Raw genomic sequence first — 12688 nt, 5'->3', positions numbered from 1 at the left:
ACCGGTGCGGGGAGTGACAGGTGACAGAGGGAGCCGGGCCTGGCCACGAGGCAGGAGGGGGCCTGTGGCCCATGTGAGGCTCCGAGGAGCCGCTCGGGGTGCAGCCGGAAGCCGCGCAGTCAGGAAGGACCCTGACGCTGGGCCCAGCAACACGGCAGCCTGAGGCTCTGGGGCGACTGGTGCCCTCGGATTCAGAGAGCCAAGGATACCCGGGTGCGTCATGTGGGGGTCTTCCAAACACAGTCAACTGCACCCTCCACCCCACTCAGGGCTCCCGGCACCCCCCACATACCTGGCCCGCTTCTGGACGCATCGCAGCCCAGGGAGCCCGAGCCCAGGGAGCAGGAGGTGGCGGAGGCCTGACTCCCGGACAGTGCAGAGCCTGTGGCCGAGCAGAGGTCCCCGTGTAGCAGCAGGTGGAGGAAGCCGCTGGACGAGGACAGGGCGTCGCTGTTCGGGGCATCCGCCGGCTCCGCACGCTTGGGGGAACAGGGACGGGACACCTAGTCAGGTCTCCGTGCAAAGTGGGGGTGGGGGAGGGGACGGAGGCTCCTCAGACCGCTGGCCCCTCCTCCATGGGCCATGGGCACAGACCCTCGGGTTCCCGGAACCCAGCTCGCTTCTCGGAAGTGGAAAGGATGACGTTTGATTGGGTTCCATTTTGGGAGAGTCCCTTGAGAGACGGTGGCTCCAGGAGCCCCGGTGGGAATCCAAGCCTTATGCTTATTTCTCCACAGAGTGGACACAGAGGCAGGACCGCACCTCGACAGCACCCAAAGGCGCCCCTCCCAGCAGCGGGCTCTGCCTCCTGCACCCCGAGAGCAGGGCCAGCCGGGGGCACCACGGGCCCAGCCTGGGAGGGCCAGCCTGCCAGTCCTCAGAACCAGCCTGTAGGCCAGGCAGGCAGCAGAGGTGCTGGGGGCCCCGTCTTCACCTCCTCTCCCAGAGCACCGGCAGGGGGAGGCCCACGTGGCCCCTCCTTGGACACAGGCGGGGGGTGGGAACCCAGGTGGCCCTGCCTTGGACACAGGTGTTGGGGGGGCCCATGCGGCCCCACTTTGGGGGGCTCATGGACTGCCCTGCCTTGGACACAGGTGGGGGGTGGGAACCCAGGTGGCCCTGCCTTGGACACAGGTGTTGGGGGGGCCCATGCGGCCCCACTTTGGGGGGCTCATGGACTGCCCTGCCTTGGACACAGGTCGGGGGTGGGAACTCAGGTGGCCCTGCCTTGGACACAGGACGGGTGTTGGGGGACGGCTCACGGACTGCCCTGGCTCGGCTCTCAGAACACAGACGCGTTAGCTGGGAATCACACGGCCGTTTCATGAACCAAGTAAGCGCACACGCCTGTGTCCTCAAGACCTGGGAGGACGGAGACTGAGAGCACTGATTCCCAGCTCCTTCAGGCTCCGGTCCTTCACCAGAGGCCCTCTGCTGCCAGTCCCCCTCCGAGGAGCCTCTGCTCTGGCATTTAACCTGATGGCTCCATCCTCGAAGTATCCACCTAACACCCGGAGGCCCCTGATGATGCGTTATGAAGTCCCTGCGGCTGTCTGGACACCGCATCTGCCGGCCATCTCTCTCTCTTCAGGTTCCAGGACGGTTAGAGTCACAGGTCTACTGTGATGGGGCCTTGGGAACATGCTCATGTCTGGCACACGAATCTGTGTCCAGACTGAAGCGTGTCAGGCATGAGGGGGTGCAGAGCCTGCCCCGGCACCCGAGTCTGCCACCTGCTTTAGACAAAGGGCATTAGGAGGTGCTTACGGTTGGAGGTGACTGGGGCTGCCAGTCCCAGGACGAGCCAGGTTTGCAGTTGGCGGCTGCACCCATGGTTCCCACAGCCCCTGTGGCTGCCGCGGTGCCCTCAGGGGCCTCCTCCAGCTGCATCAGGTTGAGCTGCAGTGGTGAGCTTCCGCGGGACTGGAAGAGTGCCGGGGAGGTCCTGTCTGGGAGCCCGGCGGCCAAGGGCGGGGTTCCCGGGGTGGCCACCCGCGACGCGGACTGCCCTCGCTCTGCTGGGGCATATGTGCACGGCTGTTTGGGGGCTGAGGTCCGATCAGGGAAGAAGTCGGGCTGTGAGGCAGGAGGCATCTCAGATGCAAAGTTCCGCTGGTCGGGGAAGAAGGCTGCGGGCAGGGTTGGGGTCACCGGGGAGAAGGAGTAGCCAGGCAAGACCAATGCCACGACTGGGGCCACGGGGCTGGCGAACGGCGGGGGATGGGCCCTGAGCGCCTGGTGGGCATCCATGGGCACCGCAAGGTTGGTGTGGGCAGCCCCGGATCCTGTGGCCACGGTCCCTGGTGCGGGCACTGTTCCTGGGGCTGGAAACAAGGGCAGGGAGTACGCTGGCACTGGGTCAGGGAAGGGGACCGCTGGGCAGCTGGACTGTGACGTGTCCGACAGGGACCAGGCCGTGGTGTTCAGGCCGACCAGTGGGGGCCGCTGGGGCGCCAGCCCCCCAGACCCAGTGCTGCCCGAGGAGTCGCGAGGCTTGACACGTTTGGACTTCAGTTTTCGGTTTTTCCCGTTTTTTTTCCAAGAGGAGTCTATTCCAGAGGTATTTCTTAGTCTGGGAGCAGCTAAAATAATAGCGACACAATGAGAGTTAAAATCCTTCAAGCTAGGATTCAGCAGTATGTGAACCAAGAATTTCCAAATATAAAAGCTGGGTTTAGAAAAGGCAGAGGAACCAGAAACCAAATTGTCAACATTCGCTGGATCATAGAGAAGGCAAGGAAATTCCAGAAAAACATCCGCTTCACTGACTTTACTAAAACTTTGACTGTGTGAATCACAACAAACTGGAAAATTCTTAAAGACTTTGGAATACCAGACCACCTGATCTGCCTCCTGAGAAACCTGTATGCAGGTGAAGAAGCAACAGTTAGAACAGGACATGGACAACAGGCTGGTTCCAAACTGGGAAGGAGGACGTCAGGCTGCATATTGTCCCCCTGCTTACTTAACTTACATGCAGAGCACACCATGAGAAACGCTGGGCTGGAAGACGCAGAAGCTGGAATCGAGACTGCCGGGAGAATTATCAATAACCTCAGATATGCAGATGACACCACCCTTATGGCAGAAAGTGAAGAGGAACTAAAGAGCCTCTTGATGAAAGTGAAAGAGGAGAGTGAAAAAGTGGGCTTAGGATTGGGAACTCATGTACACCTGTGGTGGATTCCTGTCAATGTATGGCAAAACTAATACAGTATTGTAAAGTAAAAAAATTAAATTAAATTAAAAAAAATAGAAATCTAAGATCATGGCATAAGGTCCCATCACTTCATGGCAAATAGATGGGGAAACAATGGAAACAGTGAGAGACTTTATTTTTTTGGGCTCCAAAATCACTGCAGATGCTGACTGCAGCCATGAAATTAAAAGATGCTTGCTTCCTGGAAGAAAAGCTATGACCAACCTAGACAGCATATTAAAAAGCAGAGACATCACTTGGCCAACAAAGGTCAGACTAGTCAAAGCTATGGTTTTTCCAGTAGTCATGTATGGATGTGAAAGTTGGATTATAAAGAAAGCCGAGTGCCAAAAAATTGACACTTTTGAACTGTGGTGTTGGAGAAGACTCTTGAGAGTCCCTTGGATTGCAAGGAGATCCAACCAGTCCATCCTAAAGGAGATCAGTCCTGAGTGTTCATTGGAAGGATGGATGTTGAAGCTGAAACTCCAATACTTTGGCCACCTGATGCGAAGAGCTGACCATTTGAAAAGATCCTGATGCTGGGGAAGATTGAAGGCAGGAGGAGAAGGGGACGACAGAGGATGAGATGGTTGGATGGCATCACCAACTTGATGAACATGGGTTTGGGTGAACTCCGGGAATTGGTGATGGACAGGGAGGCCTAGCATACTGCGGTTCATGGAGTCACAAAGAATCGGACATGAGTGAGGGACTGAAATGAACTGAAAGGCAGAACCACTGATCTCATCTAACCTCATATCTCAACTTTACAAGCTTTTAAAAAGAGATGTTTTTAAGACATCATTTTTAAGAAGAGATGTTTCCTGGTTCATCTGCCAAAGGAGACTGGGTCCATGCCTGTGGAGTCAAAGGGCTGAAGGCACACAGGTCTTCCTCTGACACAAGACCTGCTGAGAGGGGCCGTCCTTAGGAGGCTGTAGGGACTCAACCTGTGGTGTGGGGGACACAGGGCATGTCCCGCCTCCTCCCCTGGGCACTGGCCGGGACTGGGGGTGCTGTGGGCCAGGGGGTCACACTGAGCCTGGTGGGTGTGGCACAGGCAGTGGGAGGGGCCCCGGGAACCTCACGTTTTCTTCTAATGTCACAGAGGGTAACTCGGGGGCTCTGGCAGCGGGCGTGTGGGGCCGTCCCCTGCCAGCTGTGCCACATACCAGGGCAGATGGGCCGGCCTGGCGCGAACGGCCATGCGGGTGGGGGCTCTGCCGCCAGCCTGTCTGCCTAGTGCTCTTCCTGCGAGAGTCCGTCTCCCACTGTGACTGGGAGTCGCAGTGCTGGGCTCCGGGTCTGGGCGGGGCTGCTGGGGACAGCTGGGCGGCAGGGGCATTGCACAAGCTGCTGGGCCAACGGGGCTGGCGGGCGCTGGGACTCTGCACCAAGCTGGGGCTGGGGGGTGCTGGAACTCTGCACCAAGCTGGGGCTGAGGGGCGCTGGGACTCTGCACCAAGCTGGGGCTGAGGGGCGCTGGGACTCTGCACCAAGCTGGGGCTGGGGGGCGCTGGGACTCTGCACCAAGCTGGGGCTGGGGGGAGCTGGGACTCTGCACCAAGCTGGGGCTGGCGGGCGCTGGGACTCTGCACCAAGCTGGGGCTGGCTGGCGCTGGGACTCTGCACCAAGCTGGGGCTGGGGAGGTGGGGCCCTGGCTTCTGATTTCCAGAGGTTCCCTGCGTGCCTTCAGTAACCCTGGGCCCAGGTAGGAAGGAAGAAAGAAGAGCGGGAATGGCATAATCTTCAAGAGCAGGGCCAGCTTGTCACTCCTGGGACACCCGTCCCGGCACATCTGCCCAGAGGCCAGGGGAGCTGGGCCCTCGCAGTGTGGGTGCCTTGGGCTCGTAGATCTGATCCTTGTTTCGGGGCCTGGAGCCCAGGAGAGAGCTGGCATCTCCAACCAGCTTGGCCCTAACCGCAGGGCCCAGGAAGGCAGTTGGGGGTTGGGAGCCCGGCTCCTGGACCAGACGAGGGGCAAGGAAGCCAGCCTGCTCCACTGCAGCCCCATGTTGGCTCTTCACACCTCCCACGCTCTGTCTGGCCCTGGAGTCTGCGCCCCAGTGGCAAGGCCAACCCGCTAGGAGGGTGTGCGTTCTGGGGAGAAAGGGCGCCCTTTCTTCCTGCAGCATCATCTGGGATCCCTGCTTCCTTAGGAGCCTGACGTCAAATGCTCCCTCCCTGGGTGGTGAATTCGCCCCCTTGGTTCTCTGAGGGAGGGAGAGGGGTGGGGTCACCCAGGCAGAGAATGCCTGGCAAGGCAGGAGGACAGTCGCCTGGCCCTGTGCTCCACAGTGGGGGAGGTGGGCCTGTCACCACTGTTTATAGCACGGTCGCCTTGGGAACGCAGGTGACATCCCCAAGAGTGTCACTGCTCAAGCTCCAACAGCATCTTACAAACGCAGGTGTCCTAAACAGGGGGCACTCACCATCTGAAAGCCTCATGGGACGCAGTAGCGTTAAGAACAAAGTTTAAAAAAAGAACAACAACAAAACCCACTTTTAGTTCAGACGTCATCACTTACTCCTGTTGCTCAAGTGCCCCTTGGGCCTTTCTTGCAGATAATGATGGCAGCGAGACTGGAAAACGTGGAGTTTCCTGATTTCCCGGAACCGCAGCAGGAAGCTCTGCTCCTCCTTCTGGGTGTGGGCGGCCAGCACCTCCTTGGTGAGGCCCAGCTTCCAGAAGGCCTCCTGGTCCTGGCTGAGGCCGCAGGGCAGCGCAGGGCCTGCCAGGCACTCCAGAGACTCGGGCCCGCTCGCAGCAGCATCTCCCAGCAGCTCTGGAACAGCGGACGTGGAGCTCTCATCCACAGGGGCCCTTCTGCCCGAGAATGGCTGAGAAAATGCACACCGCTCCCACAAAGGACAGAGTCTCCCACAGAAGACTCCCGCACGACGCCCACAGCATGGGGCTCATGTTCGAGACGCGTCTGCTCAGCTTTCTGAGAAAGCTACCAAGCAAAGGCAACAAGCGGGGACACGAAGCTGCGTCACGTGGGGGCTCGGGAATCTGCCCTCTAACTGATCCGTCCTCTAACCTGGGGGCACCTGGGGTTTCAGCCTCTGATGCTGAAGACACTCCAGGCTGTCTTGGGCTTTCAGAGCACAGGAGGTGCCCGGCCCTGTCCTGGCTTAGGAGCACGGGCCCAGCAGTGTGGTCAGCAGAACCGCGGGGGCAGGCAGCATGGGGCCATGGGACTATGGGCCATCCTGAGGGGGCTGGCCACGGACCCTCTGACTTGCACTCTCCCCCTCATCACGCCCTTCTTCCAAGCAAAGAACAAGTTCAGGCTGGTTCTCCTCTAGGTGTCGGAAGGACAGCTCAGCGTGCCGCCCTTGGCTGTCCTGTCCTGGCTCCTGTCCTCCAACAGGGGAGGCCCAGCTCGCCACCCCACCCGCGGCAGTCGGGAGGTCAGGGGGCCTCATCCTTGGGGTTCTCTCGGCACCAAGCAAGGGGGAGTCCTGGCATCCCTGCTCGCTCCCAGGAAGCCCCTCCATGTGGACACCTGAGTGGACGCCTGTCCCAGGAGGAGCCGGAGTGTGGCGGGGGCGGAGGCAAGGGTCGCCATCCCCACCCTGCACGGCACGTGCCTGGACTCCCTGGACACCCCCTTACTGGGCTACGTGGGCGCTCTGCACTCAGATACACTTAGAGAGGATCTGGGGACGCACGGCAAAGCTCCCGCTCTCTACTGTCAGAGTCCGACCGCTCCTGCCATCGCCCAGGACGCGGGCGTACCGAGCTCTGGCAGCGGCTTCTTGTCGCCCACGTGGACGATGGTGCTGCTGTAGCTGCACTGGCTGCTGAGGGACGCCATGCTCTCCGCCTTGCCGGGCAGCGTCAGCGACGTCAGCCGTGCGCCCACGTCCGTGCGGCTCTTCACTGGGGAGGGCGCTGCTGCCTCTTTACAGGAGAAAAAGGGAAGCAGACGCAAAACCGCGATAAAGGTGAGCTGCCCGGAGACGCAGCACAGAGGCCGGCTGGGGGCACTCCAGGACCCGGGGGCTCAAGTCTGCACTCGCCCTGCCAGGGGACACCGTGCCCTTGGGGGGACAGCAGAGACAGGGGACTCCGAATGGGGACGGCAGCACCCTGACACCCCGCGTCCTCTGGGAGGAGGCAGGCACCTGGGCTCGGGGCCTCTGCTGAGGCCTGTGGGGAGCTCCCCCCTGTGGCCCGGGCCGCTCTACTGAGGGCAGGCAAGCAGCTGGGCTCCCTCTATGGGCTGGGGCAAGCTCCACCAGTCGCCCGGGCTTCCATCAACCGTGGAGACCCTGCTTGTGGTCCTGGTGAGGACCACTGGTGATAACCGCACATCCAATCTCCTCTGACTCCTGTGGCCGCTGACACTCAGAGGCCAGTCCTCCTCTGAGACACAGAAATGGGCCCACCCGATAACACCCTGGCTTCTGGCAGCCCCGGGGATCCTGTCCTCTAAGTCCAGAACCACCTCTACCTCTAGCTGGTAAGGAGGTTCTGAGCCATTTTGGTTATTTATGTCAACAGCTAACACCCCCACACATGTCCTTGAACCCACAGGGGGAGGGAGAAGGGGCCCCGGGCTCTCAGATAAGGCCTGATCCCGAGAGAGGGGATAAGTGGCCAGGCGGTCACAGCTCAAGCAGACGCGGTACCTGCGGCGTGTGGCCCGGGGCCCGCGAGGGCCAGGCGCTTGTCGCTGGCCTGGGGTGTGGGAAGGCTCGCAGGGAACTCGCACTTCCTCTTCAGGGTGGCCGCCTCGCTGCAGCTCTCCAGGTACCTGCGGGCGGGTCGGAAAGGGCTTCATGTAACCGAGAGCCCAACCGTGGGCGCCGCTGGCGGGGAGGGAGGCCAGAAGGGCCGCACCTGATGACGCCGTCCAGGCAGCTGATCTGCTGGTAGGAAGCGGCCGGCGGGTCCCTGCAGGCCAGCCCCTCGGGAGGGCTGGCCTCGGGCAGGCTGGCCCCGGAGCTGTCCTTCTCCGCAGCCGCAGCAGCTTTCATCGGAGTCGGGGAACCGCTCTGCATTTCTGGAGCAACGACAACATTGTTCTTTCCGTTAATACCTGTTTCCCCCAGTGCCCACTGTAAGGTTACAGAGCATTTCAGTTCTACTGAAAGGTAAGGCCGGGGCTCAGCATGTGCCGCACCGACGCAGAGACCCCGGGGCCAGCCTGGGAGTCAGGCAACCCCGCCAGGCCAGCGGAGGGAGCTCTCTTGTCCCCACTCAGTTTGGGCTGTCCTCAGGTTCAGGGACTCCACAGTGGGAAAGGCCAGTTCCTACATGAACCCCTGAAGATCACAGGAGCTTTGTGGTCCATCAATATTCCTGGCCTTGGAAGGGTTGGTCTCTTCCAATGTGACTTGTCACACAGTGAGTGGGATCCAGCCTGGGGTGAAGCGGGGGAGCCCGGAGCAGAGTTGGCACCCCCACCTCAGACAGCTGGCAGCCCCCTGGCGAGTGTCTGCTCACGTGACCCAGGGCCACTCTGCAGAGTGGGACCAGGGGGTCGTGGGGCAGAGGCGCACACCTGGCCACACCTCGTGGGCCTCCGGGAACAGGGCCACCTGGACAGGGGCTGTGGTGTGGACCCCAGGCTGAGCCCTGTGTCAGCACGGAAGCGAACAGTCCAACTCGAAGGGGAAATTCCCTGCGTCCAGAGTTTGAGTCATACCCGCCTCCCCGTCTCGCCACACTGAAGCCTCGCTAAGGAAATGCTGGATCATTTGGTACCTGAAGCTGGCTTGCTCTTTTGTTCTCCAGATTCATCAGGGTAATGACTTTTGCTTTTGGCCTTGTTACCATTTTTACAAATTTCCTTGAAGAAAAACAAAAACAAATGAACACATTACTCACCCCAGGAGACCCTGCAACCTGTGCCCGACAGACTGAGAAAGAGAAAAGCCCAGCCAGCCCCAGCAGCAGAGAAAGTGAAATGAAGTCGCTCAGCCGTGCCCGACTCTTTGCGACCCCAAGGACTGCAGCCCACCAGGCTCCTCTCTCCATGGGGTTCTCCAGGCAAGAGAGCTGGAGTGGGCTGCCATTTCCTTCTCCACAGCAACAGAGAAGCAAGCTCTGTATGAGATCTGAGACCCAAACAAAGCAGATTTTACGATTCTGAAGAATAAGAAATAAAGTGAACGTTAGGCTACACTGTCTTCTTTCTAACCCTAATCCTTCAGTTTGATCGTCTCTTTTGTCTGATTTGCCTGCTTTAAACAGTTCTCACCCACACCTGTAGCCACAGCGTGCAGCTGCTCCCACCCTTTCAAGGCTGGAGTGAGTCTCAGGTGAGCCGAGTTTAGAGCAGCCAGAAGCAGCTGAGGTCAGACAGGCCTGGCCCCAGCAAGGACTGGCCTCAGAGTGCACGGTCACCCGTGTCCCGGGTGCTGGGCAGAGGGGGCCGCGGGGCACGTACGGCTCTCTTCCGGCGGGGGTCCTCCTGGCCGGCACTGTCGCTGGAGGAGGTCTGGCTCATGAGATGCTCGTGGGACCCGTTGCTGCCCAGGCTCCCGTAGCCGCTGGAGCCGCTGTGGGGCACGGGCTGTGGAGACAGCGGCAGGAGGAGTCTGGACAGGTGGCACGTGGTCCCCTGCTGACTCTCAGAGAGGCCATGACCTGCTGGGGGCTGGTGGCCCTCCGTGGGCACCAGGTGGGGCTGGGCTTGGGCCCAGGGTCGGGTGGTGGTGGGCTCCCTGCTTCCAGCCATGGGGCCGGGCCTGGATCCCAGTCCCCAGGGAATCCATGGCCACGGGGTTGAGAGACAAAACAAGGTGCCTGACAGTACCCCCAGCCCCTGGGCACCGAGAAGCAGGAAGTCGTTCCCGGGGCCCAGGTGCTCACAGGAATTCTTCCTGAGGGCTGTGTCCCTAAGGACGGGAGGGGGCTTCTCCAGTCCCCTGGGGCCAGCTCGGCTTCCAGAGTTGGAGGGATGCCCCCACCCACTGGCCCAGGGCTGCGAGTTTCGGACACCAGTGCGAGGGTGCAGGGTGGCACTGGAAACGGGAGATGGGCCTGGGAAGGGGGGCGGAGCCTGGTCTGGGGGCGGCTCTGGGCTGTCTAGGGGGCAGGGGGCAGCGCACCCACCTGCAGCAGCAGCCGGTGGATCTGCTCCGTGAGCTCCTGGACGCCGGGCTGTGGGGCCTTTTCCTCCAGGCCGGGCGGGGCAGAGAACACGTCCTCGTTCAGAGGCCCCCTGCCGGGTTTCCATTGTCTCCGTGAGTCGGGCCCCTGCCTCCTCCTCCCTGCAGACCCCCTGGGCTGCCACCTGCCCACTCCCCGTCCACCTGGGGGAGGCCCCGCCCCCCAGGGGGTGGGTGCGTGGTGGGAGGTGGCCTGGGTCGGGCCCCTCCCAGCTCCCCGCGCCCCGGCCCTGGGGGCACTCACAGCCTCACTCTGTGTCTCCCAATGATGAAGGAGATCTTTCTGCTCCAGGGGTTGATGAAGCTGGACCAGCTGGTGTCCAGTGTGACGTACTCCCCATTTCGGGCGCGGAACCGGAGCGGGGAGTAGTCGAAGGGCTGCCCCCCAGACTGCACGACTAGGGGAGGGAGGACAGAGTTCGGGGTGTGAGCAGATGCGGCGGTGCTTGCAGTACAAGACACTCGGAGATGCACTCAATCTTGGAGTCACTTGAAAACTCCGGAGACGCCAATACCCCTTCAAAGCCGCTGCTCTGGATCTTGTTTTCCTTTAGGCTGCACATGGGGCTGCCTGCAGCAGTGTCCTCGTAGATTTTAGGACACGTCCCTGCGAGCCTCACTGGTCTTCTCCCAGCAGGATACTCAGTGTCGGCTGTGTCTGTGGGCTTGCAGGACCGGGGTTGTCCACACCCCTGGCTTGGGCCAACCACCCTACTCGCCCAAACCCTGCCAGCTGACCCCGTCTCCTCTCTTCCTCCCTGCTGGTGCAGCCAACAATCAAAACGGGACACAGAGGACTCAGGTGGTGGGCTACTCTCAACCACCAGGACTCGAGGCAGGCGGTGGGACAGCCCTTGCCCGCAGCCCCCTGGACCAGTCCTGGTGGGTGCTGACCTCGGGAAGACACCCCCAGACTGAACTAGCTTTGCCTGCACCCCCCAGAAGAACCGCGAGGAGGGGACCTACTCTTCTTGTGGATGGCGAGCATCAGGGGCCTGTCGCTGGGGTGCAGCTGCACGAGCACGGGGGTCTCGATCAGGTCCTGGGGCAGGTGGCCCAGAAGAGGGACGGCCCTGCAAGGCAAGCGACGCGGGGTCACGGCCGCGCTCAGGATGCCGGCCAGAACACGGCCTGCAGGAGCAGCGGCCAGCCCATCATCTCCAGGAACGAGGCCGGCTCCCCACTCCCTAAAGACCAAATCTGGGTACCAGTGCTGACGAGGCAACAGTCAGGCTTTTCTTTAATTGGCAAACCGAGGGTGCAGCATCGCTGAGGGTCTGCGACCAGAAGCCAGGCCCGTCACAGGCTCAGTGCTTAGACCTGAGGCTGACTTCTGAAAGAACCCATCATGACAACGTTTTTGTTTTCTTCTAAGAGCTTTTCCTTTTAGGGTGTCCTGAGTTTGGCCAGACACGGCCTGACACGGACTTTCTGAAACAAGTTTGCCCGGACCAGGGCAGCCCTGCCCGTGGGCATCTCCCCAGCTCCAGGCATCCTCCTCCTGCCCTACCTGCGGCTACGGTGTCTGGTCCCCAGGAGCTGCCATCGCCAACTGGGACCCTGCCCTGTGCCCATCAGGTCTTCCCTGGGTGCAGCTGTTTTGCTTTCTGGGCAACGTTTTACACTGGACTTCTGTAGTCCCCCCTTCTGCCTCTGTGAGTCCTGTCCCCGCTGTGGGTCCTGACCCTCGTGAGTCCCGCCCCCTCGTGAGTCCAGCACCCTCTGGTGGCTCAGCTCCTGTTCTGAGTGGCATCTCAGTCTCCCTTCTCAGCAGGCCGGTCTCCCTTTCATCCCAGCAGCTGTTTCTCAAGCTGACTTCTGCTCACGTGGAGCAGCTCCTTCTTTCCTTAGAGCAAAGCCTCCCTGTTCTGTGTGGGGAGAACTTCCTCGTGGGAGTTCTTTGATTGCCTCTTTCTTGCCTGGGGCACGTTCTGAGCCTGGTATTTTCCTTTGGACAGGATGTACAGCACATCCTGGTCAAGGCCTGGCCAGAGAGGTAGGAGGAGAAAGCAGAGGAGGAGGGGAAAGGAGCCCTGGTCAGCCTGGGCTCCGTGGGCTGGACTGTCTGCTGGGCTTACTGAGCCAGGCTCTGCAGCCTCTTGGCCCACAGTGACCAGCTCACCAGGCCTCCTGCACACAAATGAGTGGACACCTGGGGCAGCTGCAGGCAGGAATGCTTAGGCTTTTGGAGGTATAAAAACTATCCTGGGGTTGCTTCGCGAATGCAGCTCCTAGGCCCCAACCTCCAGGATCCTGCTCCCCAGGGCCGCGTGGGGCCTGGAACCTACACCTCAAAGCTGCAGGTGGCTGGTCACACACACCTGAGCAGCCTGGGGCTGGGGAGGCTGATGGGCCTG

At 61.0% G+C, this 12688-nt stretch overlaps 1 protein-coding gene across 4 annotated transcripts in view; it reads right to left on the bottom strand.

Annotated features, from left to right (window-relative positions):
* The window catches only part of PER2 (period circadian clock 2), a 40262-nt gene that overhangs the window by 6511 nt on the left and 21063 nt on the right, over positions 1-12688 (bottom strand). For all 4 annotated transcript variants that reach the window (XR_001917237.1, XR_001917236.1, XM_018040197.1 and 1 more), the window contains 11 exons: positions 11298-11404; positions 10576-10729; positions 10276-10384; positions 9608-9733; positions 8923-9007; positions 8056-8218; positions 7845-7969; positions 6949-7113; positions 5732-5989; positions 1768-2582; positions 293-479 (listed from right to left, as the gene is read on the bottom strand). Coding sequence is in view for 2 of the 4 variants with exons in the window: in XM_018040197.1 (XP_017895686.1) it covers positions 293-479; positions 1768-2582; positions 5732-5989; positions 6949-7113; positions 7845-7969; positions 8056-8218; positions 8923-9007; positions 9608-9733; positions 10276-10384; positions 10576-10729; positions 11298-11404 (2294 nt within the window). In the remaining 2 variants the exon portion in view is untranslated. The remainder of the gene's footprint in view (positions 1-292; positions 480-1767; positions 2583-5731; positions 5990-6948; positions 7114-7844; positions 7970-8055; positions 8219-8922; positions 9008-9607; positions 9734-10275; positions 10385-10575; positions 10730-11297; positions 11405-12688) is intronic.

Source organism: Capra hircus, chromosome 3 (assembly GCF_001704415.2).
Source record: "Capra hircus breed San Clemente chromosome 3, ASM170441v1, whole genome shotgun sequence".
NCBI lineage: Eukaryota > Metazoa > Chordata > Mammalia > Artiodactyla > Bovidae > Capra > Capra hircus.
The sequence above is the reverse complement of the archived record's forward strand: the minus strand, read 5'-3'. Positions and strand labels throughout refer to the sequence as shown.